The sequence below is a fragment of the Hippocampus bargibanti genome, linkage group LG18 (assembly GCF_051943395.1).
Source record: "Hippocampus bargibanti isolate YZ-2025 linkage group LG18, ASM5194339v1, whole genome shotgun sequence".
NCBI classification, from domain to species: Eukaryota; Metazoa; Chordata; class Actinopteri; order Syngnathiformes; family Syngnathidae; genus Hippocampus; species Hippocampus bargibanti.
In genome coordinates, this window is record NC_142751.1 from 11,262,687 (window position 1) to 11,288,883 (window position 26,197).

General features: G+C 40.5%; 7 protein-coding genes across 7 annotated transcripts; 4 read left to right on the forward strand and 3 right to left on the reverse strand.

Annotated features, from left to right (window-relative positions):
* Nucleotides 1–27: 27 nt before the first annotated feature.
* LOC148884626 (histone H2A-like) lies at nucleotides 28–773 on the forward strand. Its single transcript, XM_089021263.1, has one exon. The coding sequence runs from the start codon at nucleotides 283–285 to the stop codon at nucleotides 658–660; it is 378 nt and encodes a 125-aa protein (XP_088877389.1). The 5' UTR covers nucleotides 28–282; the 3' UTR covers nucleotides 661–773.
* A 764-nt stretch (nucleotides 774–1,537) lies between these two features.
* LOC148884627 (histone H4) lies at nucleotides 1,538–2,550 on the forward strand. Its single transcript, XM_089021266.1, has one exon. The coding sequence runs from the start codon at nucleotides 1,549–1,551 to the stop codon at nucleotides 1,858–1,860; it is 312 nt and encodes a 103-aa protein (XP_088877392.1). The 5' UTR covers nucleotides 1,538–1,548; the 3' UTR covers nucleotides 1,861–2,550.
* A 383-nt stretch (nucleotides 2,551–2,933) lies between these two features.
* On the forward strand, nucleotides 2,934–3,816 carry LOC148884628 (histone H2B 1/2-like). The gene has a single exon (XM_089021264.1). The coding sequence runs from the start codon at nucleotides 2,948–2,950 to the stop codon at nucleotides 3,320–3,322; it is 375 nt and encodes a 124-aa protein (XP_088877390.1). The 5' UTR covers nucleotides 2,934–2,947; the 3' UTR covers nucleotides 3,323–3,816.
* A 196-nt stretch (nucleotides 3,817–4,012) lies between these two features.
* On the forward strand, nucleotides 4,013–4,652 carry LOC148884629 (histone H3-like). The gene has a single exon (XM_089021262.1). The coding sequence runs from the start codon at nucleotides 4,202–4,204 to the stop codon at nucleotides 4,610–4,612; it is 411 nt and encodes a 136-aa protein (XP_088877388.1). The 5' UTR covers nucleotides 4,013–4,201; the 3' UTR covers nucleotides 4,613–4,652.
* A 1,046-nt stretch (nucleotides 4,653–5,698) lies between these two features.
* On the reverse strand, nucleotides 5,699–6,637 carry LOC148884630 (histone H4). Its single transcript, XM_089020522.1, has one exon. It carries the CDS (start codon nucleotides 6,324–6,326, stop codon nucleotides 6,015–6,017), a length of 312 nt encoding a protein of 103 aa, XP_088876648.1. The 5' UTR covers nucleotides 6,327–6,637; the 3' UTR covers nucleotides 5,699–6,014.
* A 1,223-nt stretch (nucleotides 6,638–7,860) lies between these two features.
* LOC148884631 (histone H3-like) lies at nucleotides 7,861–8,686 on the reverse strand. Its single transcript, XM_089020360.1, has one exon. It carries the CDS (start codon nucleotides 8,318–8,320, stop codon nucleotides 7,910–7,912), a length of 411 nt encoding a protein of 136 aa, XP_088876486.1. The 5' UTR covers nucleotides 8,321–8,686; the 3' UTR covers nucleotides 7,861–7,909.
* Nucleotides 8,687–9,923: 1,237 nt separating this feature from the next.
* On the reverse strand, nucleotides 9,924–14,990 carry LOC148884632 (aquaporin-3-like). Its single transcript, XM_089020620.1, has 6 exons — nucleotides 14,812–14,990; nucleotides 13,947–14,073; nucleotides 12,401–12,538; nucleotides 12,220–12,338; nucleotides 11,800–12,017; nucleotides 9,924–11,453 (listed from the first exon to the last, which is right to left on the reverse strand). Exons 1-6 carry the CDS (start codon nucleotides 14,920–14,922, stop codon nucleotides 11,267–11,269), a joined length of 900 nt encoding a protein of 299 aa, XP_088876746.1. The 5' UTR covers nucleotides 14,923–14,990; the 3' UTR covers nucleotides 9,924–11,266.
* Between the last annotated feature and the right edge of the window lie 11,207 nt (nucleotides 14,991–26,197).

Sequence of the window (26,197 nt, forward strand, 5' to 3'; positions counted from 1 at the left end):
CGTTTTTTTAATAAATGCAGAAATATAAACCCAAGAGTTTGTTATATAATATTGTCCCTAATTGTTCGGTAATAGTTTTGCCCTCCCTGAATTTACAGTAAATACATGTACAGCGTGAACAAACCGACGTCGAAACAGGAAATGTGTAGCTCGTTGATGATTGGCCAACCGTTTTCTCGCACCATCTGGCCAATCGCTGAGCAGAACAACGTATTATAAATACAAAGGTTGTCGCCGCTGAAACGACGTACAATCAAACCTTTAAATCACCATTAAGAAACGATGTCTGGACGTGGAAAATCAGCTAAAACCAGAGCGAAGTCCAAGAGCCGCTCATCCCATGCCGGTCTACAGTTTCCAGTGGGTCGTGTCCACCGACTTCTCCGGAAGGGTAATTTTGCTGGACGGATCGGCGATGGAGCTCCGGTCTACTTGGCGGCCATGCTAGAGTATCTGACAGCTGAAATCTTGGAGCTCGCCGGTAACGCGGCCCGTGACAACAAGAAAACGAGGATAATACCCCGTCATCTGCAGTTGGCGGTCCGTAACGATGAAGAGCTCAACAAACTCCTTGGTGGGGTCACAATCGTTCAGGGGGGCGTGTTGCCCAACATTCAGGCTGTTCTGTTGCCCAAGACAGAAAAAGCCAGGCCGAAGTAGACATGTTCGTCACTTCCTGTGCCACACAAAGGCTCTTTTCAGAGCCACACAACTTCCTCAAAGAGTGCCTATTTCTCATAATTCACAAATATTTTGATCTTTTTTTGAATTAAAATTACGAATCAATTCTACTTTTAGTGATATTTCTAAGGCTCATGACTGGCAGTGTTTATAATTTTCGTGTGCAGATCTTGCACTCTAATCTCATTCGTACTTCTATTAAGAGCAGACCCAACTTCCTGTACTTTTGTTATCATAACATTGCAAAAATCATATTCACAACAAAACAATTGCGTTGTAATGTTACTGCCAAGAAGAAAGACTGCAAATACCAAGTAGTCTGACACTTCCTACATTTTATACACACATTTAAAAGTTTTGAATAAAGAACGTATGTACTGCAGTACAGGCTTTCGTTGGAATAACAATAATTCAGAGAACAGAGATTAGTGAAATGTGTTTTCTTTGTTGTTAAAATAGAAATGATTTTTTCGTAGTCCTTATTGAATCATCATGCCATGTGCTCAATTTACACTGACCGCGTACTCATGTATATACTGTAATGAGTCTTCACTTTAGTATGCGCTTCCAATGGAAACAAACAATACAGTACACGTATATGATAGTGATTCGCAAACAATATGTGAATGTGTATACAATTTATTAACTCGAATAATCAATGTTTATTTTATTTGAAAGACAAAATCATTCCTTGAATTTAAAAGCGCTGACGCTGAACAAAATTATTGCATGGACTGAGGAGTGCTCAGTTAAGCTCCTCCCTCCAGATTGCATCAGCTGTTCTCTTTCAGGTCCGCAGTCTTGTAATAAAAGAACTCGCCCTAACGTGTTTGCAATTACACATTGATCGCTACTACTCGTAGAAACATGTCTGGAAGAGGCAAAGGAGGCAAAGGTCTTGGAAAAGGCGGCGCTAAGCGTCATCGCAAAGTGCTCCGTGACAACATCCAGGGCATCACCAAACCTGCCATTCGTCGTCTAGCTCGCCGCGGTGGCGTCAAGCGTATTTCTGGTCTGATCTACGAAGAGACTCGCGGTGTTCTCAAGGTGTTCCTGGAGAACGTCATCCGTGACGCTGTTACCTACACCGAGCACGCCAAGAGAAAGACCGTGACCGCCATGGATGTTGTTTACGCACTTAAGAGACAAGGGCGCACACTCTACGGATTCGGCGGTTAGATTCATTGATCGACCAGTCCGCATATTAACCAAAGGTCCTTTTAAGGGCCACACACAACTTTTAAAGAGCCTTTCCTTACTTGTTATTTACTTTGCCAACGTCTACGCATTCATTACGTTATTTATTTAACCGTTCCATTCTCGGAAGCTACAGGAATACACTGAACATGTACAATGAGCTGATGGATCTTTAAATTCATCTTAATTGAAATACCCTACTCAACAAAGGCAGCAATAAACGCTGTTTTAAGTGTCGATATAGATAGACATGAATTGTAGTTGTGTAGAAATTACCTATATACTTTTTTTTTTAATGCATTTGTACATACAATGTCACACATCAATATCTTTGTATAAGAAGCACATAAATAACATTGCAGCGGCAAATAATCTATAGTACTGTGTGTTTTAGTGACATATTTTTTTATAAAACATTTTTGCACAGTTAGTCTTCTGACATTTTTTTATAATTTCTCTGTCTTTGTGTTGTGTTGTCATGTTATTTATTTTTGTTTTTTTCCAAAATGGCGGCGCGTGAACACGCAGCGGCTCCTCTTTCTCCTGGCAAATTGGCGTTTTCGTGTTTGTTTATTCAAAGTCATAAGTGCCTTGCACGCTGGGACCAAGAGGACAGTAATTTCATATGTGCTGTATGTCATGCATATTAGCATATTTAACAATAAAGCTGACTTTGACTTTATTATGCTTAAATATCTTGTTTTTCATCTTTTTTGTCCCACTGACTTTGACTTTATTATGCTTAGAATATGTTGTTTTTTTTCATCTTTTTGTCCCACTACCCCCTTTCAAATTTCCCCAGTCTGTGATATTATAAGGGCTTTCTGATTCTTAGTGTATTCAATAATATCAAACGTCACCAAATTGTCGCGCGCAAATGACGTTGGCACCATTGTTTTAAGCCACGCTCCCTTTTTTTAAACGCCTGAGAGGCGTGACTCTGTTCAAGAGTCTTAGCCAATGAAAAAGTAGCGCTGGCGCAGCGAAATCTACATGTGCGGTATATAAAAGTACAAGAGTCTCAAGTCCACCCTACAATCGAGTTACTTATCTCGAAAAATCAGTCATCATGCCCGAACCAACGAAGCCCGCCGCCAAGAAAGGCTCCAAGAAAGCTGTAACAAAGTCAACCAACAAGACAGGCAGGAAGAAGAAGAAGACCAGGAAGCAATCTTATGCCATCTACGTTTACAAGGTACTGAAACAGGTCCACCCGGACACTGGTATTTCCTCTAAGGCCATGAGCATTATGAACTCCTTCGTCAACGACATCTTCGAGCGTATTGCTTCGGAGGCGTCTCGTCTGGCACTCTACAACAAGCGTTCGACCATAACATCCAGGGAGATTCAGACTGCTGTACGCCTCTTGTTGCCCGGTGAATTGGCCAAGCACGCTGTCTCTGAGGGCACCAAGGCCGTCACCAAATATACCAGCTCCAAGTAAACTGCTTCTGCAATGTATCAACTCAACGGTTCTTTTAAGAACCACCAACTTCCATCTGAGAGTTATTCATACCTTTCATACGAAACAGTATTTTATAATCATTTTTCCTGTGTCAGGCGATCACTACTCAATGCGACCACGTGGTAACAGCAAAGCGTCTTTTCAGGGAAATACTGATACTTTGGGGAGCGTGGGTGTTGTCGAATGTACAAGTGACATCTACTCTTTTTCTTAAAAAGAACACTAAAGCTAATAAAATTTCATTTATAAGCGCCTTTCAAAACTCGAGGTTACTCTACAGTCACCGGATACGTTTTTCTTTGGGTGAGCAACGTCAACCACACGCGCCAGCGGTCACTCAACCCGGATGTAATTCAAATAGAAAGTTCGCTAGCTAGCTAAAAGATGTTTACTGTCGAGTCCTGGCGTACTTTCAATTGAGTGACTTTTTGATGATTGTAATTTTGCCTTTATGATTTTAAGGTATTTGCGTTCCAATATAACAGTACAATGACTCACAGGGAAATGTGTGAAATGGTCGAAAAAATGACAATGAAACGTCAAAACACGTGTCTTTTCCTCAAACTAAATGGTTGAAATTGTGCTTAGCCTCACCGTTACTAGTTAACGAATGAAATACAATTGTAAATCAAAATGTACGTCATTGTATTATTTTATTAGTAGTAGTAGTAGTACTTCCGCGTAACATATTCCGGGTATCAGTCAGCTCACGAGAAGTTGGCCAGTTCTAAGCGACGATTGGTTTAATTCAAAAAGCCTCCTCGCGGCAACTTCCCTAACTGGCAAATCAGCGCTCTGGATCCGTATAAAAGGCAAACCCGCTCGCCAGAGATCATTCGTCGTTATCTTAACGTCACAATGGCCAGGACGAAGCAAACTGCTCGCAAATCCACCGGCGGTAAAGCTCCAAGGAAGCAGCTTGCTACCAAAGCTGCCCGCAAAAGTGCCCCAGCCACCGGCGGTGTGAAGAAACCGCATCGGTACAGGCCTGGTACAGTCGCCCTTCGCGAGATCCGCCGCTACCAGAAGTCCACCGAGCTGCTGATCCGCAAGTTGCCCTTCCAGCGTCTAGTAAGGGAGATCGCTCAGGACTTCAAAACCGATCTTCGCTTCCAGAGCTCGGCCGTCATGGCGCTTCAGGAGTCCAGCGAGGCTTACCTTGTCGGTTTGTTCGAGGACACCAACTTGTGTGCCATTCACGCTAAAAGGGTCACCATCATGCCCAAAGACATCCAGCTGGCTCGTCGTATCCGTGGAGAGCGGGCTTAATTTCGCACTAAAACTACAATGGCTCTTTTAAGAGCCACAATATTTTCAACCGAAGGTTTACATTCCGATTATTTTTGTCACTAAGCTAATTGAACAAGCACGCTATTGTGACAGGTTAACAAGTACCCTATTTAGTATTTTGGTTACAGGTAAAGCAAGTTAAAAAGGACCTTAATGAGTATTATGGTTAGAGGTAAAGCAACTCTCATAGTCACATTGATTTACAAATTGTATACTGTACATCTAAAATTATTTAAACAAGGAGCGCACTCTTCGTTTAATGTTTCTTGTCGGACCGATTTACATAGTTGCACAGGAAGTTGTGCGCATACGTTTGTATTACCTTTCGAAGTAAACCACGGTTTAGTCAAGACGTAAACCGCTTGTCTTGTATTTTTTTTCTTTCTGAATCCCGTAACACCGTATCCCCGATTACCATAGTCGAGAGCGCAACACTATTTGCCGTTGGTTCTACTTACTCCCTGATACGTATATATTTTTTAATGTCTTCTTTTCCTTTCGGCTTTTCCCGTCATCAGTGTTCTCCATATTCAGAGGTTTGACTCGCATGTTTGTTTTGGCCAAGCTTTTACGTCGGATACCCTTCCTGACACAACCATCTGTATTTATCCGGGCTTGGGACCGGCTCAAGTAGACACTGGCTTATGTCCCCTTGTGGCTACAGAACAAGCAACTAAATACATAAAATTTGGCGACTAAAATAAATAAAAACACAACAAAATAAAAATGAGCAACTAAATAAATATAGGCCATTTAATTAAATAAAAAAGGCAACTAAATAAAAAATAAAGGCAAGCAAATAATGTACTCTAATGAAAAACAATGTATCTGATCAAAGAAAAAAATACAAATGAATAAACTGATGCCATTCCCCTATTAATTCTAGACTGATTTAACCAAAATACCAAGCATGCATGTTGTCAAGTGGTAATTAACACAATTTCCAGTTTCCTTTTAGCAATTATTTTTAAATCACTCCCATCTACACTTTACCCATCGGCCGCTATTTATTGATAAGTAATCCACTTTTTCCAACTATTGAAGTTTAATTGGCTGAGTGACAAATGAATAGAAAAAAAAAATTCTTCCACTTTATTCCTTTCGTTGCATTGGACTGTCATCATATAGCGCTCAACACTGGGATACGGATATCTTTTGCCGCAGTACAATGGTATATAAAATACTACTGTACTGCATTAAGACTATGATTTTTAAAAATCAGTAACAGGCTAAATAAATTGCAGAAATTTTAAAATCCGTTCATAACGAACATAATTTAAATCAGGCAAAAAAGTAAGACAATGTAAAGGCTCTTCTTAGAGGTAGTGGGTGGTCCTTAAAAGGACCTTTGGTCGATGGTTTGCCAGGTGGAGGGATGAATTTAGCCGCCGAATCCGTACAGAGTACGCCCTTGTCTCTTGAGTGCATACACCACATCCATGGCGGTGACGGTCTTTCTCTTGGCGTGCTCGGTGTAGGTGACAGCGTCACGGATCACGTTCTCCAAGAACACCTTGAGAACACCGCGAGTCTCTTCGTAAATCAGACCAGAAATACGCTTTACACCACCGCGGCGTGCCAGGCGACGAATAGCAGGCTTGGTAATGCCCTGGATGTTATCGCGGAGAACCTTGCGGTGACGCTTGGCGCCTCCTTTTCCAAGACCTTTGCCTCCCTTGCCTCGTCCAGACATGTTGAGATTAGTAGTGAGAAATGTGTAACTACGATTTCAGCGGTGGCAAGTAATCATATGACGCTACTGCGGACCTGAAAGAGAACATCTGACGCATATTGGCGGGGAGGAGCTTCACTCAACCCCAACTCACAGTAAGAATACAAACTGGCAAACGTGGATTTTTAAGTGAAACGAACATTTATCTTGGCCATAATTGCCTTTGAATGTGTTTGTTTGCATTGTGGTGTTATTACACTTATACACCTATTAAGGGAATTCAATTTTGAGTAAAGTGGACGGCCCTTAAAAGACTGGGATGTATGATGTTTCAAGCCGGTCTATTTCGCCTTGACTGTCTTTGTTCTTTTCCAGTTATTTGTCAGTGACTAGAACTTGACACACTAACAAATTTGCGAAGTATTGTATTAATACATGATCCAGCTGTTCCGTGATCGGCCAAAACGTGCGGGGAAGCGGTAGTCCAATCAGCATAAAGCTACAACCGAAATCGCCATTTTTTTGAAACTGCCGCTTTTGGAGCTGTTTCATTGTATACGCGATCGGTATCCTGACGAGTTCCAGCAGGAAATAAAATATCTGTTGGATTTCTTGTTCGACAACTTCCAAGGGTGGTGCTCATTTAAACCATCTTGATGTTTTAAATAAAAACAAACAATAAAATACCGTGTGTGCACGTAGATGTCAATCTAAACGACCAAATAAAGCCAAGTCAAGCTATAAATCACAACATGGCAAAAATAAAAAAAACTGACAAAGTTAAAAAAATGAAAACAAATGTAAATCAGGACTTGAGATAAAATCGGCTGGAATAGGCCACGATACCATGTCGGGGTCATGTTCTATGATAATTGATCCAATTTTAAAAGCGCTAGCAAAACTAAGAATTATTTATCGTTTTAGTAAATGTGTGGGAGTTGTATGAATGACACAGGTAGCTTCATTTTTTTACGATCATATATAAAGATGTAAACATGTGAATCGAACCTCTGAAGATGGAGGACACCGATTCGCTGTGGCGACCCCTTGAAGGGAAACGCCTAAAAGAAAAGATATCTACAGTCTATATATAATATACTGGAATGACCTGCCACTGAACATTCAGCAAGTTCCCTCGCTGCCCATCTTTTAAACCTGTCCCAAAACTCACTTGTACCATTTGTGATTCGACTTATCAGAATCAGAAAACCTTTATTCGTCCCACAATGGGGAAATTTGCATGATGATTTTGACTTTGTCATAGTTACACCCCGTGGTGCTTTCTATAGTCTTTATGAGAGACTGCGAGCTTTATTTACTGTGTATGATACATCAGAATCAGAAAACCTTTATTCGTCCCTCTGTTCTAAGCATAGTAAAATAAAAATGTCAACCGTGTACTGTAAATGTGCAAAACAGTTTCATAAAAAAAATCTACGTAGTAAATACCTGTCCATGCTAAATAAGCACTGTTGCAGCGCCATATAAATCAATATGTACAGAAAATATTGTATAATGGACATGCATTTTTTTGCAAAGGGCATAAACAATTTAGTTGAAAATATAATGGCTCTTAAAAGAGCCGTTGTTTGTGAAGTATAATCTTAAGCGCGCTCTCCACGGATGCGACGAGCCAGCTGGATGTCTTTGGGCATGATGGTGACCCTTTTAGCGTGAATGGCGCACAAATTGGTGTCCTCGAACAAACCGACAAGGTAAGCCTCGCTGGACTCCTGAAGCGCCATGACGGCCGAGCTCTGGAAGCGAAGATCGGTTTTGAAATCCTGAGCGATCTCCCTTACTAAACGCTGGAATGGCAACTTGCGGATCAGCAGCTCGGTGGACTTCTGGTAGCGGCGGATCTCGCGAAGGGCGACTGTACCGGGCCTATACCGATGAGGTTTCTTCACACCGCCGGTGGCTGGGGCACTTTTGCGGGCAGCTTTGGTAGCAAGCTGCTTCCTTGGAGCTTTACCGCCGGTGGATTTGCGAGCTGTTTGCTTCGTTCTTGCCATTGTGTACTACAGTCAATACTGTAGCCTTATCCCGGCGACAGCGCCTTTTTGTTTGAATGAAACAGATTTGATTGGTGCGTTTGACAAGAGCCCGCGATAGTTTTGTTCTCCTATTGGACAACAAGATTTTAAAATAAACCAATCAACATGTAGAATGGACTAACTTTTTCTGAAGCCTAATTTATTCCCGGAAATCAGCTGTGACAATGTAAATTAGTTGTGAATTGTAATTGAAATGTTTGAAAGAATGTTTCTGGTCCGCCTGGTGTACGTTACAACGATGAAATGTGAAGCAAGGTCAGTGTTTGCACACACGTAATGTTTAATTGGAGTAATGAACGCCCTGAAAGATAACAAAAAAATGTGAAATCAGAATCAGAATCAGAATCATCTTTATTGCCAAGCATGTAGGACACACAAGGAATTTGTTTCCGGTAGAACACGCTGCACTAGTATCGTTGTCAAAAAAACTGCTAAACATTCGTTTTTGCTATTTGACAATAAAACAGCCACCACTAATATAATCTTGTTAAAATTAACAATCTTGTACGTGTAACACGTGACATGGTTGACGACAGCTGGTATTGTAGTTGAACTGTATCGATAAATTGAATTTTGCAAACAATTATTGTGTAACTGGTGACAGCGATTTAGACTACAATTACAAAATAGCCAACAAGCACGCATATGATGGTTGTTACGAGTGCCTTTAGTTGAAGAAAACGTAATGATTCACCTCTATGGGAGGTGCCTTCAGTGGAAATGCGGGTGATTACTTCTTTGTCTTGATCATTTGTTTTTGTTTATTGATACTATTGCGTTGGTGTTTGATTTATTCCATACACCGGGTGTGTTTTTTGGTGGAAAATAAATAAACATACATGTTTTCAAAGGCGCAGTGAAAACAGGACATTCAAATGTTAATGGCAAATGTTTTAATTAATTTGACGACATTTCTGGATAAAGTACGAATGTAGTAGTTGTGTAAAGTGTCGTTTGGACAATATTTTTTTAGCTAAATCTATTGAATTTATATTCAAGTGAACACAGATTAATTTCTGAGAAGCAGAATACATATGTAATAAAAGTACTGTATACTAGACAAATACAATACTGTTTAGTACCGCCATGACATTGTGAGTGCAGTTAACCAATTGGCCACTTGGTCGCGCTGTTTCAAAGGTTTTATGTGAAGCAGAAAATGCAGGATGTCTGACAGTTTGAAAATTTAATTTCCTTCCACCCTTTCGTGTACTATCTCTCATCATCCGGGTCATAAACACACACACACACACACACACACACACACACACACACACACACACACACACACACACACACACACACACACACACACACACACACACACACACACACACACACACACACACACACACACACACACACACGAATCGGGGTTCATGGTGTCTTATTGGTTGTTGAAAGTGTTGCATCTTGTGTTTAATTAAGACTGGTGGGTGTGTAATTTAGGGATGGAATTTGCTTCCTATGTATATATACACACATACATATTTATATTACATAGTGCATGTTTCTTCATTTCAATGCCAGCATATCCTGTCAATTTCTAAATAAAATTTACGCTCCTTTTCCTCCCATCAAAATGCAGGCTTTATTCCAATTCAATTTTTTGTTAGAAACCACTTGCGATTGACAACCGATATGACCACAAAAGGTCACACCAAAGAGGAAGTCCAAATGTCAAACATCACTCTGTGAAGTTTAAACCTTTGTAACACCCAGACAGACTGATCCTCTTCTCCAGACACTGACAAATGTCACTTCTCATCACCGGCTGCTCCGAAGGAGCCTTTTCTTGTCATTCCAGCATTTTTTCCAAGCAAACAATTGAGACCTTTAGTTGCCCTCTGCTCTTTGTCAAATAAAAGATCAAGCGTCACGCTCACCAACAGCCACCTGCTGCTTTCTGAACATTTGGGAGAGAATTTGTAAGGTGGCAAATGTCACAATTTGCATGCTACTGAGTGAGTGTTTAGCTAACCGTCTGTTAAAAATGGTTCAGCAAAACCACTCTTGTTCGCAAATGGTTTGGCCACCGGGATTTGCATCTGCCATAACGGTTAACAGCAGTGAAATTGAACATTTCAGTAGTGGCTCACAAGACAGGCCATGCTTGATCTCAAAGAAAGCAGGGGGGGGGGGTAAACATCTGCAGTTTTTTTGACGACGATACTAGTGCAGCGTGTTCTATCGGAAACAAATTCCTTGTGTGTTCTACATACTTGGCAATAAAGATGATCCTGATTCTGATTCTGATTTTGATTCTGATACATAGAAAGGTCCCGGTGGTGAAATTTCATAGCTGATCACCTGTTATTTCTAGCTAAGGTACTGCGAATGTTTAAATAATGGTAAAAGACGTTTTTGATGTAATGTATGTTATAATTGAACCCAGCTATACTGTACACGTACTGTTATGTTTGCCCATGGTGGGTAATAAAATGTCATTAGCAGAACTTCCAGTTATGTTTTCTTGTTATCAGTCGTTTTTTTCTCACTATCTGATGTTTTTTCTAGTCTAAGTAACGAATCACCTTTGTTCCTGCTTACAATATTTTCTCATGTACACACAATATAATCAGCCCGATTGTAGCCAGGTTAATCACCATTATCTTGTTCAAGTGACACCACGGAGACTAGCATTCAGGCTAATAAATTGCTACCGTTTATTTCATCGAATACTTCTTCTCTAAATGGACTCAGTCCATGACGCAACAAAAGAAATGCACCTGCGCTAATGAAAAACAAAGAACTGCTCAATCCAAAAGACCTAAATTAGCCTTGTTAGCTGTAGCCATATAGCTAACGAGTTTGTTTTTAGTCACACATGTTAGCATTCGAGGAAGAGGAAACAATTAATAATCATAGGGGAACATCTCTAACAGAATTACAAGGACCTAAAATTCAAGCATCCTCTTCATTAGCGGAAACATTGGCCAGTTTCAATATTTCTTCCTCCCGTCCTTCTCGATTCTTCTTGGGCTCGTCATTGCTGTGATGGCAACCGACCATTAGCTGATACACCATCACTGCCACGATAGCACCCACAAACGGTGCAATGACGGGTACGACGGACCAATAGGTGTTCACTCTGCAAGATAGAACGAAGTGTCATTTTATGCTAGCGTGACACGTCAATTCAGGATATAGAACAGCTTTAGTTCGCTGATGAAGCTCTTCGGATGAGGAGTGAAACGTCTGACACCGTCAAAGAAGTACAGATGACAGCTGAAGAAACCTTTTTCCGCTTTTATGGGGGTGGCTAATATTATGAAATCATTTTGAGTAGTTTTTTTTTTGGCACAACTGCGATTTACTTAGATATTACCAGGTTCAATTGTACTACTACAATATATTGTACTGTTAGCTAGCTACAACAAAATGTGCATCACCCCAAAAATGAAATTTCCGTGGATGCTAAAATTTACAAAACTAACCTGAAAACCTCAAGTCCCCATCCCGCTATGGCTGTAAAGAGACGAGGGCCAAGGTCCCGAGCGGGGTTGATGGCGTAGCCAGCATTGAATCCCATTGTCAGGCCGATGACGGTCACCACCAAGCCCACAGGGAAAGCTTCTCGTCCAGGCAGGACTGAATCATTGTGAGGGTCTACGATGGCGAGGACGCATATAACCAGTGCTGTGGTTCCGATAACCTAAACCATAACCAATTTCCAATACACAAGGTTAAATTTGAAATTTGGATTAGTGGGGTTAGTGTGAGTGAGGTCAGAATTTACTTTAGGGGGTTTGGGTTAGGATACAATGTTCATGGGATGCATTTGATTCAGCGTGAGTATGAGTAGGTTAAGTGTGTCCATAGGGTTAACATGATTATCCTGAGACAGAGTTTCTCACCTGGTCCAAAAACCCATTGAGCACTGAGAGATGTTTGGATGGATACGTAGCAAAAATCCCAGCAGTAGCATTATTTCCAACTACAAGTAACTCTCCATTGCCAAATTCCCATATAGCATCTGGTGGATTCAAATACTTGGTTGTTATTTGTCCATTCCAGCATCATAGATTGACATTTTACCCATATAAAGGCAATAAATGATGGCAGCAGCCAGGAATGCGCCCAATGTCTGGAAGAAGAAGAACCACGGGAACTTCCTCCAAGGCTCCCGGCCAAGCAAACAAAATGCAAAAGTCACAGCGGGGTTCAGATGGCCACCTAGCAATGTGAAAAAGAAAAATGTGGTACTGTTCAAGTCAAATGGACACAAAAGTAGTTACGGTCGAGCAGAAGAAGGAGATTATCAAAAAACACGAACGAGGTGTGCGATTGTGTGACTTAGCATCCCAGTACCAGTATGCTAAGTCCACCATTGCTATGTGTGGCTAAGGTTGTTTCTGTGTTTTCTAAGCAACAGTCTCAGGCAATAGAAGAGGTTGAAAAACTTATGTTGAATTGGATTAACAAAAATTAGCTAGCAGGGGACAGTGAGTGAGGGTATTATCGCCGAGAAAGCACGGCAACTACACTCGGATATCAAGAGGCAACTGCATCAAAAGCCATTGACTTTATTATATAGTATAGTTTATTTGTAATTACAATACAATAGCACATTTGTTATACATAAAATGAAGTATATTTTGTGTAGTTTTAAGGCTTATTTAGAAGAACATTATGTTTTATGGGGACCTGGTAATCAGAATCAGAACAGATTATTCAAATTTTTAATAATTTCTTATGGGAAATAAATGTTCGGGAGATTAACTTTTTCACCTTACACTTTCAGGGAACCAATTACGTTCGTGAGCTGAGGCATCACTGTAGTCGGGAAAATAGGGTATTCAAAATACTGTGTTTTGACTAGTGGTGGTACCGATAACATATTATTGCAGAGACATTGTTTAGCTTCAGTCCCCCTTTAAGTACGGTAACTTCTCATCACTGTTACCGAGTTGCTTTGGCACGTTCGCTCCTTGACTCGCACGTTCTATATTGGACGGCAGAAACATTCCGCCGGCATGTTAATTGCGAGGCTGCTAGCAAAGAAAACAAGTCATTAGTGGATGTCGACGTGCTAACGAACCTTTTGTGGTGTTTGACGAAGGGACCACTCGAACCACCCTGTTGCTTTCAATTACCCGCGGCATTGTTTTCACCATGAACGTGATAAGTGACGCCTATTTCAAACTCGCCGCTCCTTCCTCCATCAAGGAGGTAAATACTGCACTTCACATAACTGCCAGTTTACCCTTTGCTGATATTTGTGCTATGTCAAGCCGTCGATGATAATGACTCATTGCAGCCGCACGGCATGGGGGAAGTGAAAGCCTCGGGAAAGTGAGTGATGGGCACCCTGTGACGACGATGCTAATGTCATGTCTGCCTCGTTTCTTGATGGCCTGCTGCTTCAACAGCTGCTGCATCACAAGTAGCCATGGTAACAGGCTCGGTATCCCCACCAGGAAGTGAAGACCAGAACTGTTCCAAAGTCATGTCACCCTAATCCACCCTGGCCGAAATGGGTAACAGTTAAGCAAAATGCTAACGGCTAAGACAACTGCTAAAAGCTCTTCCACCCCATTTATCAACACTCTAGAGTTTCCAAAACGACCTTGGGAGCTCTCACCCGAAACACGTCCACTGACCAGAACACCCAGCGCAACACCGCCTCCCACCGCAAAGTTGACAGAGAGGAATGTCCCATGGGAACCGCCACTGAGTATCCACTGTGCCACCCCGCCACAAGAAAAGGCCTGCACAGAGAAAGGAAGACACAATGCTATTTTAATTTTAATTTGCATATAATCTCAATAAATAGTTTAGCAGAGGGCTGCAGAAATTAGGCGTCGGTCATGAATGGCTGCGTCCCCTGCCGGCAGTAAAAGACAATATTCCTATGTTTGAGCCTTTGTTCACAGTGTCTGACCGAACATTAGTGACACACACACACAGCTATAGATAATTTTGAGTGTTTAATTAACCTGCCATGCGCATTTTTAGAATGTAAGAGGAAACGTGGCTACCCGAAGAAAACCCACGCAGGCGAGCAGAGAAATGAAAACTCCACACAGGAAGGCTGGACCCAAACTCGAATTCACGACCTGTTTACTGTGAGGTTGAAGCGATCACTACTGGATCACTGGGCAGCCCACAATAAAAATTTTGATTTGTTCCATTTTAGATGTTTTTAGATACTTCATTATACCATAAAAGCAGAACCACATACCTGAAACTGTGCTTATTAATTCAATTTATCAAGTGTCTATGTAGTAGTCAAAGCGTCAAACGCTTGTGTGGACTTAAAACCTTCGTTTTAAATATTAACCCTGGCTTGAAGCCCCAATTTGTTGCTGAATAATCCAAAACTGTGTACTTGTCCATTAACCCTCCACGTAGGAGATAGCAACCTTGTGAATTAAAATTTCATCCACCAACTCATGTTCTCACCCAATTAACGCAACCTCTCCCCATGCCGCCTCGGTGCCACTTACCACCAGGATTAGGGTCCCGAGGCATTCGGCCAGGCTCTGGCGAAGGAGCCGGTGCGTGATCCGGAAGGTCCCGTCTAATTTCCGCAGAGTGTCCTTTTGTCTACCCATCATTCAAGCGGTGCTAAGTGTGGTTTAACGCCGCGAAAGTGTATCGGGCATTATGTCGCCAGTCAATATGAGGACTCATTGTGCATATGCAAAGCACTCACTCCATTAATGGTTGACTACCGGTCTGTTTATGTTTTTATCGAACGTTAGGTGTGACTCGCTCGCAGCTTTTTCAGCGCTCATCAATTATGACAATCACCATAATTGCATTGGGAAAAAATGGTCATCGGGCCTACGAGTGAAAAGACAGACGCATTGATGTTGATCCCATTCAAAACATTGACATAAATGTCTTTTTTTTTCCCCACCGCGGTCAAATGCATTTCCACATTTGATGACCTTTGACACTATGATGGTTTTACTATTATTGTTTACTTGGTTAGTGAATGTATAATCTTAATCACCTGGGCTGCAAAGATATGCTTGTTTTGTAGATTAGAAATATGTTTTTCTAACTGGTTACAGGTCAATGTTTCAAGTCATTTTTTGACGTTCTTAACTCATTCACTACCGTGGACATTGAAATTGGTCAAGTGCAATCCAAACCGTTCAGTGCTAGCGGACAATAGAGTCGTCAAGTAGGTCAAACTAAACATAAAACAAAGAGTGTCAAGTGTTGTGTGTTAAAAATAAATAAATAAATATCTATATATTTAGCTATATATAAATATAGATTAAAATATAAATCTATCTAAATATCAAAATATATCGATATATATTTAGCATTTAGCTAGATAGATTCTAGATAGATGCTAGTTAGCTAGCTACACACACAAGTGAAGAGTACAATTGCGCCATACGGGATCGGGCGAACAAATTGAAATCCTCAACACTAACTCATTCACTGCCATTCAAAAATGTATTCGGGAATTGAAAAGATGACAGAGCGCCATTCCTGAATTATTTTGGGGTTTGTTTTTTTCTTGTTTGGGTGCCAATAAAGCGCTGGCCAGACCTCTGGCAATGTTTTTTTTTCCCCCTTTCCACAAGGGGTCAGCATTTCCATTTTTTTCCATGTTAGCACTTTCTTCCAGCTTCAGCTGTTGTTAAAGCGCTATATAAACCAATATGTATGAATTGCATTGTATTTTGGACTGCCGCCCCCATTTCAAGCTCATAACTCCAGACCCATGTAATTTAGGAATTAACTTTAAGTTTCTAAGTTTAAGTCTAACTTTAAGTCTAAGTTTTCTCACCCTGCATTGAATGTTTATATAGTCCTAAAACTCAATATTCTGTGGGTCCGGGAATTCAAGTGACAATGACAAAAACCCTGGCACTGGAGTGGACATATTTTTGCACGTCTGGCAGTGAATGAGTTAAGCACCATTTCAACAGTGATTCTTTTGTGTACCATGAGATTACAGAACATTTTTGTGACCTCTTTTGGGACGATGAGAACGGATTGATGGCTTTTGCATTCATTCCAATGGGGGAATATGATTTAATGGGATATCTGTCCTGCGTTCATCCAAAATGCCCATACTGCATGGTCGGTTATCGTGTGTGGGCGTGTGCGCGGGAAATGAGGTGTGCAAGTTTGCCTCACGTCGTTGATCCAAGTGTTAATTTGTGAAAAAGACCACAAAGAGGTGTAACATTTCACCTTGTTGTAACATTCAACCCTTTATCACTCTCTGTGTGTGTGTGTGTGTGTGTGTGTGTGTGTGTGTGTGTGTGTGTGTGTGTGTGTGTGTGTGTGTGTGTGTGTGTGTGTGTGTGTGTGTGTGTGTGTGTGTGTAGTTGAATTTGTGCACGTGTGTTTAATTCTGTGTTATCAGCGGTGGCGTACTGAAGATGTTCTCATTGTTGCCTATTAGAGGCGAGACAACAGCGTGGTGATGCTTTATCTTCAAGGTTAACTTGTACGCACACATTCATACATTGGGCAAAATGCACAGCAAAAAAAAAAAAAAAAAAGAATAATAATAAATAAAATGATAATAAATAAATAAATAAATAATAGTCAACACAACCATCATCTGCATATTCATAAGGCTGCTGATTTATTTACTGATCGAGTCATGCGGCGTGCTGTGCACTCACCTTGTTGTTTTGCGCCGGTGAGCTTGTTGTTAAATGTCATGGTGAACGAGACGTGTTAATAGAAGTGACATTTCAACTCGCATTATTATTTAAATTCACCCTATTTGAGGACGTATTCTGGAATGTCCCGGGAAATGAATAATATATATATATTTCTGTCTTTTTTTCATTTCTTTGTTCCTTTCCTCGCATTATTTTTAGTCAGCCTAGCTTGAAATATTCTTTTCAAACCTACTCTTAGCTGCAAATCTTACTTTGAAGCTACCACCACTTGTTTAAATCAATAAGACTTGAAACTGATTTGAAATATTTTTTTGTCCTAAATAATTGGACAATTTGTCTGAAAAAAAAGTCAAGTGCTCCAGTGCACCAATTCATTATTAGTAGTTTCATTTTCCGCCGAGTACCTTCGCTTCCTTCTTCAACCATTTCCAAATGTTTTCTTTCCCCTTTAACTAATCTTGCACGATGTGTTAAATGTCATATTTGTAATAATTGTATTATTATTTGTAAATTACTGTTATAACAAACATATCCCTGTAGATGGCAGCATTGCATTACTTTGTACTGGAGATCAGCACTGCTTTTGAGTCGAGGTTAAAGATTAGATGCTTAATCTTGGCTTTCCATGTCATTTCGAACATGTTAGAAGCTGTAGAATCGAACATAGTAGGTGTAGCTTTGGTACAGTGAGAGAAAATTATGCACTATGGAGTTTTTTTTTTAATGCTAATGCTAAAGGCTAATGTCGAGCTCGCAAATAGTGTGGTTCTATTATTTCTTACACCAATTCTGCATTTTTTTTCTGACACGCCTCATACCATAAACCACAGGTGTCAAATTCAAGGCCCAGGGGCCAAATCTGGCCCGCCACATCATTTTATTCGGCCCGCCAAAGCAAATCAAACTTGTAAAATTCCTTAATGTTTTCTAAAATCCGAACCAACATTTCATATTATCCAATGTAAACCACAAAAACAGTCATTATTTTTTACTTCAAACTTGAAAAGTACTTTTTCATTAATTTATTGTGCGCTCTGAATGTAATATGTGGAGGGGATTAAACATTCTAATAGCTAAATTCATAACTCCCCCCTGCGGCAAAAAAATGAGTTAGACAGCCTTGCCATAGACTGTGTGTGTGTGTGTGTGTGTGTGCCTTTTGCCGTGTGGTTGCCCTCTTGTGGTATTAGAAATAATGTATGTTCCCTTTTCATATGTGACGACGTGCACTTTTCTACATTCTCCTCACACTGGACCTTGCGATTAAATTCCAAACCCCTAGAGCAAAAGATAAATCGACGAATTGATTTTGCAGAATAAAAAATAAATATCGTAGCCTGCTTAAAGGCGGAGCTGATCATCTTTCCTCTTTAAAAATGAAGCACGCCCCTGCCGATGATTTATATTTTATATCGCCACACCGGATACATAAAACATGGCGGCGTGCGTGGCCGTCAAAGGTTACCATTAGTTCAGTATAAACAGGGAACAGTGTGTCATTTTGCTCCTTTGAGGTGGCGAATATAAATTAAATAATACAATTACTTAAGTAGGATTTCAATCATAGAGTGAGCACAAAATCCACGCTAACTGATGAGATGTCGGCTGTCGCACCTCATCGTGTATGCGCCCACAGGCCTGCATATCCACTCCATTAAAGCTTCGGCGTGTGCTCGTAAAACCGACCGAGTGTCAGCTATGATGTCGATGTGTCAGTCAGTCGTTAACGTGTCTCACTAGTCATAATAAATCTGTGTAATGTGAGGCGGACATATTTTTGTCTACATCCGCATTCCAGCGTTGAACTTTTATGTCCACTCCAACACAGTTTGTTTTATTTTATGTGTGCATGTCCATGTTGCAGTTGCAAAGTTGTATTTGATGGATTCAGAAAAATATATGAATAATAATAATAATAATAATACATTTCATTTATAAGCGCCTTTCAAAACTCTCAAGGTCACGTTTCAGTCACATGCGCCAGTTCCAATATGCAGTCAACCCAGAAGTAACTCAAATAGATACATAGCTAGCTACTAGCTAGTTAATAGCTAGCTAGACATCTAGTTAGCTAGCTAGATAGCCATATAACTAATAGATAGCCAGCCAGCCAGGTAGCCATATAGATAGCTAGCTAGATAGCCAGCCAGGTTGCTAGCTAGCCAGATAGCCAGCCAGGTTGCTAGCTAGCTAGCTGTCTAGATAGCTGGCCAGGTTGTTAGCTAGATAGCCGGCCAGGTTTCTAGCTGATAGCTCGCTAGATAGCCGGCCAGGTTGCCATATAGATAGCCAGCTACATATCGAGCTAGCTAGATAGCCAGCCAGGTTGCTAGCTAGCTAGATAGCTGTCTAGATAGCTGGCCATGTTGTTAGCTAGATAGCCGGCCAGGTTGCTCGCTGGATAGCTAGCTAGATAGCCGGCCAGGTATTAGTTTTGTCAGTGCCTGAAGTTAGAAAAAAATGTTTTTGTCTTAACTGCACTTTACACTAATCAATTTATTCAGTTTGATATCTGTAATTTGAAATACATGTTTTTTTTTTAACATTTAGCATAGCAACATAGCATTTATTCGGTTGAAACGTCTTAAGATGTAGGGTAAATAGTCAAATTGTTTGTGTTTTGTTCATTAGAGACACAAAGGATTGACCTCTGTGGGACTCCAGCCGGCCCCGTCGCTTTTGTTGCGACATGGCCACGCAAAGTGAAGTCGATTGATTCTTTGTGAGCAGTGAGGAAGAGCAACGAGGAAGATCCGATCGAGCATCTGACAGCCGCCATCCATCAATGTCGTGAGTCGACGAACCCGCGCCCTTTTTTCGACATATGGCGTTTTTTTTTCTCGTAAGTTTTCAAAAAAAAGCTTATTTGCAAATATAATAGTTCGTACCATAGCGCTAGCGTGAGGAGGAAACGCGACAATGGCTGTAAATTTATCAGAAAATCCTCGCTTGGAGGCTCGCGATGAAATGTCATTTTCGATTGGATTGGATTAGCTTTTATAAATCTCGCACTGGAGAAATTGACATTTCATAGCAACAAAACAAGGAAAGGAAAACAAGAAATAGAAAAACAAAATACAGGAGCTGCTGTAAAGTCAGCCATTCTTGCGGCTACATCAATGTGTCCTTTTCACCAGTGGATCACTGACGTCATGGTGGAATGTGCACGTCTACTACAAGCTAAATGTTGAAAGCAAAACACAAAGCTGTAGCATCCATTGACGAAAAGACATTGTCTCACATCTCCTGTCCCACGTAAATCCGCTTCAATTCCAAGCCGCGACAGTTCCTCATACGCATACAGGCGCAAAAAAAAATGGATCCCCCCAAATGTCTGACTTTTCCACAATTCCTTGTTCATCACAACTAAAAATATTTGACATTATTACATAATTTCAATGACATATTTCCAAATGTCGTGTTATCAGGTTACAGGATCCGTCACACAAAGAAAATTATCGTACCCCTTTCACATTTTTTGACTATTTTATTCCACCTTCCAGTCTCATTTTCTACATTTTAAGTCTTGTATTCTTTCGACAGCATTTCAGATAACCGTCAGCACTCCAGCATTCACAAGTAATTTCTGGCCAAAATTGCATTCTCCTGTTTTGTTTTGTTTTTTTATACACAAAGTGGCGTTGAAATCGAATCACTTGGCACTTGCGTCTCAATTACAATATGTGCCATCTGCTCCAACATGCAGTAAATATAAACCCGACGATTGCCCACATCGCTGGCAAACGAGTTCACGACATTTAAGAGCTTGGCGTGGTTTGCCTCATATCAAACCGCTCTTCATTCTTGAATGCGTCGTTGCCAGCGACAAATAGTCTTTCACAGAGGAACCTCATCTTACACGCACAACAACAAACCCCTCCGAGTGATGGATGATGTGAAATGCCTTCCTGCGGATAATTGTGAGCAAACAGCAGATGTTTTACTGGCGAATGTGGAAAACACAAGAGATATTAGATCGTTTATGACACTCTCTGAGGCCTCGCTCATTTGCAGCGACATCGACAAAAGCCAGAAAGGCAACCGGAGACAAAAATCACAGTTAATAAAGACACATGTGACTTGGTGATCCCACACGGAAGCACGTTAGCTTGATAACGTCAAATAAAGATAGATATGGCAAGTTTCAACATTTTGGCTTTAGGATCGATGGAGACGAAACTTTTTAAGTCTACAAAAGCCCCTAAATTGTCTTTAATATTTACAAAAACAACGTCATTAGAAACTCCAACATACTTGTACAATACAAGCCTTATATTTCGCAATATTTTAACTTAATCGCTGCTATTCACGAATTTATTCGGGAATTGAAAATATGACGTAGAGCGCCATTACCGAATTTGTTCATTTTTTTTTAAATGCTAGGGTGCCGATTAAGCATTGGCCATGGCCTTGAGATTCCAAATCTCATTCAGTAGAATTCAAGCACAACATTTGACTGTTTTGCAACACTATCACCTGGCCAATATATATATATATATATATATATATATATTTTTTTTTCTCAAGGACATTTTTTTTCCAGTTAGCTTTGTTAGCATTAATATATGTTAGCATTAAGCTAGCAGACGTTTTTTTTCTGGGATGAAATCAATTTATTCGCTGCCATTCCCGAATTTATTGGGAATTGAAAAGTGTGACGTGGAGCACCATTCCCGGATTTGTTTAGTTTTTCGTGCGGGGCATGCCGATAGAGAGCTTGTCAGACCTCTGGCAATATATTTCCCTTCCACAAGGGGGCAGCATTTCCCATATTTCCATGTTAGCGCTTTGTTCCACCTCAGCTGTCGTTAAAGCGCTATATAAATCAATGTGTGTATGGTATTGTATTTTGTACAGCTGCCCTCATTTCAAGCTCAGATAACTCCATATAATTTAGGAATTAACTCGTTTTTTCTGATTAAGTATTTATGAGGTCTAGTATTTAAGAGTACTTATGTAGTCCCAATACTCAATATTCTGTGGGTTTTAGGATTCGAGGGACAATGACAATAACCCTGGCATTGGGGTGGATACAGTTTTGCATGTTTTGTAATAATAATAATAATAATTAATAATAATACATTTACATACATACAAAAAGAACATAATTAAAAACTACAACATAATTTTGTTTTTAATTTGTACAGTATGAGCCTTACATTTCGCAATATTTTAATGATTATGGTGTCTTTCAAATACACCGACCGCTTTTTGTTTCTTTTCCTTTTTTTTCTCAAATAAATGTATTTTTTTATTTTCTTATATAGGCTATAGAATAAAGTCCCTCATTAAAAATGATGGACAAAAAACTTAAAGTGACAAAAAAAAGTAACCTCGCCTTTGTCGCAAAGCTAATTAGCGCTCGTCACACACTTCCGGGTGCATTTCCTCAGTGGGCGTTTGGAACTTTTTTTCTTTTCCTTCACAGGTGCTCATCACAGTTGATGTTTTCTTTTTGTGTGTGAAAGACTCACACTCGACAAACGCTAACGTGGCCAATTAGCCGTTTGAGAAATATCGGTAGCAAATGAGCAAGGCCTCTCAGTTAGCGATGTGTTCTTGTCACGCTATGCTAAGAGTTCGTCTTTGTGTTTTGACTGTTGTATTTTCTCTCAGCGCGTGCTAATGTTAGCATCTGTAATTGTGCCTGTCACACCAAGCAGTAACCTTGGCGTTCAATTTCACACGATGACAATTAGTTGTGTTTTGCACAAGGAGAAGGTAGTGCCTCTCGTTTGGCTAATTAGCAGTCGGAGCTAACTGTAATCAAAAGGCAACTTTTCTGAGCAGTGTGTATGTGTGTGTATTTATGTGTGTGTGTGTGTGTGTACATATTGATGAATTGTATGTGTGGTCCATGCCTACCTAAACAAACAAACAAACAAACAAAGGTAATGAAAGCAGAGAATCAAATCAAATCCCAAGCAGCTAACGCGCGAAGGCAACCGCGCAAGTAAGGCCGAGCTGGACCGTTGTGCTAACCGGGCCGCAACAGAACCCCGCAACTGGCCCAGATAAGCAGGTGGAGGCAGGGACGGAAAGTGGATATCTGTTACATAAAATATGAGTTTTGCCGCACAGCCCTCCCGTTCTAACTTATCAGCCGCGGGGCACTGGACCGTTGTGTCTCATCATTCCCCGGTTCTGGCACAGCAGGGCCAAAACGCAAACGTTCCCGATGAGCGGAACGGCGATAACCGGGAGGGAGAAGTCTGGCGGAGACATCGTCGCAATATAGCCTGTCTTTTGATAATGTCAGCGTGATTACGGAGTAATTGCTTCTTAAAACGTTTCAGGTCATTCGAGCTCTGCCTTTATGCAAATGTCACCTGTTGCCGCCATGTGCATTCATCGAGGGTACGGCGGCGGGCGACAGCTGTTATGTCTGGGCGAATTGTTTTCCTATCTTGCATACCGTACCATGCAATTCCTTATCGTTTACCTGTGTCTGAATTTAGAGTCCACATCTCGCCAAGCAAGGAGAAATTATACTTTGGTTAATTTAGAGGAAAGGTGTCAAAGTTAAGGCACAGGGGCCATATCTGGCCCGCCACATCATTTTATTCGGTCGGCGAAAGCGAATCAAGCATGTCAAGTTCCGTGATGCTTGCTAAAGTCCGAACTAAAATTTTAAATTGTCGAATGTAAACCACAATAACAGTCATTATTCTTGAGTTCAAATATAAATACTAGTTATTCATTCATTTGTTGTGCGCTCTATTATGTAATGTGTGGAGGGGATTAAACATTCAAATGGCTTCCCTCAAATTCATAACGGTCCTCGCTAAGAAACCGTAACGACAATGTATCTAAAAAAATGAGTTTGACACCCTTGGTGTAGGTAGGGTATCAGAACCCAATCTTCCAAGTCCAAGATGGCGCGCGAATAGGCAGCCATTTTTTGTTGTTGTTGTTGTTTATTTTATCTGTGTTTTCTTTTGTCACGGATACGGATTGTTTGGCCATGACATTCATCAAGGAGGAGACTGTGCTAGCGGTTACATCTTTTCGGAAGCACAAATATGCCAGCACTGTTTTTGATCGGGAGGAAAGTCAGCTGTGGTGCTCTTGTGCTCTCGCGGCTTTGAATTGAAGAGGATTTGTTTTTCCTTGATGTTACTCCGGGGTTGAATGAATGCTGGTGCGTGTGGCTGCCGCTGCTCACCCGCAGAAAAAAATATCCTGTGACTGTAAAGTGTCCTTGAAAGTTTTGAAAGGCGCTTATAAATGAAATGTATTATTATTATTATTATTATTATTCTTTACGTGGGACAGGAGATGTGAGACAATCTCTTTCCATCAATGGATGCTACGGCTTCGTGTTTGCTTTCAACATTTAGCTTGTAGCAGACATGCACATTCCGCCATGACGTCCCTGATCCACTGGTGAAAAGGATGGTTTTATCCTCTCCTCTTTCATCTACAACTGCTTCATCCACCAAATAGGGTGCAGAAAGTGCTTCAGATTGAATGACTGTTTTTTGTGTTGTGTCACATTATTTGTTATTTAGTTTTATTGTTGTTTTTGACTTAAAGATAGAGTTGCTGCCTCTACAGCAGCTCCCTTATTTTCTTTTCGCTGCTGTGATATGTAAATTTCTCCACTGTGAGACAAATAAAGGCTCATCTAATCCTGAAACCTTGAAATCCGAGCCTAGTCTTGAACCCCTCGTTTGAAACACCACCCTAGGATTTGCAACCCCAACTATAAATTGTATATCCATGAACCGTGTCTAACCTTGGTTTAAAACACCAATTTAACAAAATAATGCAGTCCCGAAAGATGTATTTAACCTTTTTCAAAGCACTTTAGAAATTTCAAGAAAGCTTTTTATCTTTGAGGAAAAACATTGTAAAAATCACTTTTGAAATGTGAAGGTCAAATTGTATTTGGAGTTAAAAAAAAAAAATCCTGATTCAAGTCGGTACGAAAGCAGAATAAGTCAAAGACAGCATCGTCTCGCTGTCCTTGCAGTGCGCTCATGCCTTTGTGTGTGCGTGCGTGTACTCTACGCGTGCAAATGTGCTGACACACATCACTCTCTGCTGGGCGCTGGCAGAAAGCCGATTAAAGAGTGAATGCGGCAGGCTGCTTTCCAGCCACAATGTTTCCCGCTAATAAGGCCGAGTGGGTTAATTAGGGGTTAAATGATAATCAAGACGCCGTTTAAAAAGATGTAAACACGGGAAATCTACACCATTTGTGAAGTGCGCGACTTCGGTCATCGTCGCGCCTAACTTGGCAAGCTTTATGAGAAATGGGCGAGTCGACAGTCTTTTATTGTTTATTTTCCACACAAAAGATCATTTTTGTGAATCATTAGCAAAGGAAAAGACATTTTGGGGAAACATCAAAGTTTATTCTGAGCCTACCATCAATCAAACATACTGTATACGTTGTCTTCAAAAATCTAAGATGTCCAGTTCAAAGGCGTGCTTTAAAAAAAACAGCGCATAATATTCATTCTTGCTAAAACACGTCTTTAAATCTTGTTTGGGTCAAGCTAACGGAATCAAAGTTACATTTTGAGTTCCAAAGGGGGCAAAGATAAAGATGTATTTCCTTCCGCTTCAAAGACAGGGTTTGAGCAAGCCAGCAAACAGGCGATGTTTATCAATGACAAAATGTCCACGCCAATCAAATAGATACATTTTCTTAATTTAAAATGGGATTTTTTTGGAGGATGATACAACCTAATGTACATGTACATGTATAATATATATATTATTATTATTATTATTATTATTGTGATATAATGTAGGGAAAGAGATGCCCATTTCATGGTAAGATCAGAGCATTGTCATCAAACTGTGACTATTTGCTTTTTTGAATGTTGCTGTGCCGAAGACCATTTTGTGTTTGGGAGCCTTTTATTGAGCGAGTTTCTTGTTCTGTAGCCACAAAGGGACATAAGTCTTCTTGTGCCGGTCCCAAGCCCGGATAAATACAGAGGGTTGTGTCAGGAAGGGAATCCGACATAAAAGCTTGGCCAAAACAAACATGCGGATCAAACCTCTGAAGATGGAGGACTCTGATTCGCTGTGACTATTACAGTTATACAATACATTTCGATTTATATAGCACTTTACTATTATGACTATATTACTGATATGACTGTTTTTGTTGTTATTGTAGTTATCGGGGTATTATTATTATTATTGTTATTAGGATTATTATTAGTATTACTATTATTACTAATACTATTATTATTATTACTATTATTACTAT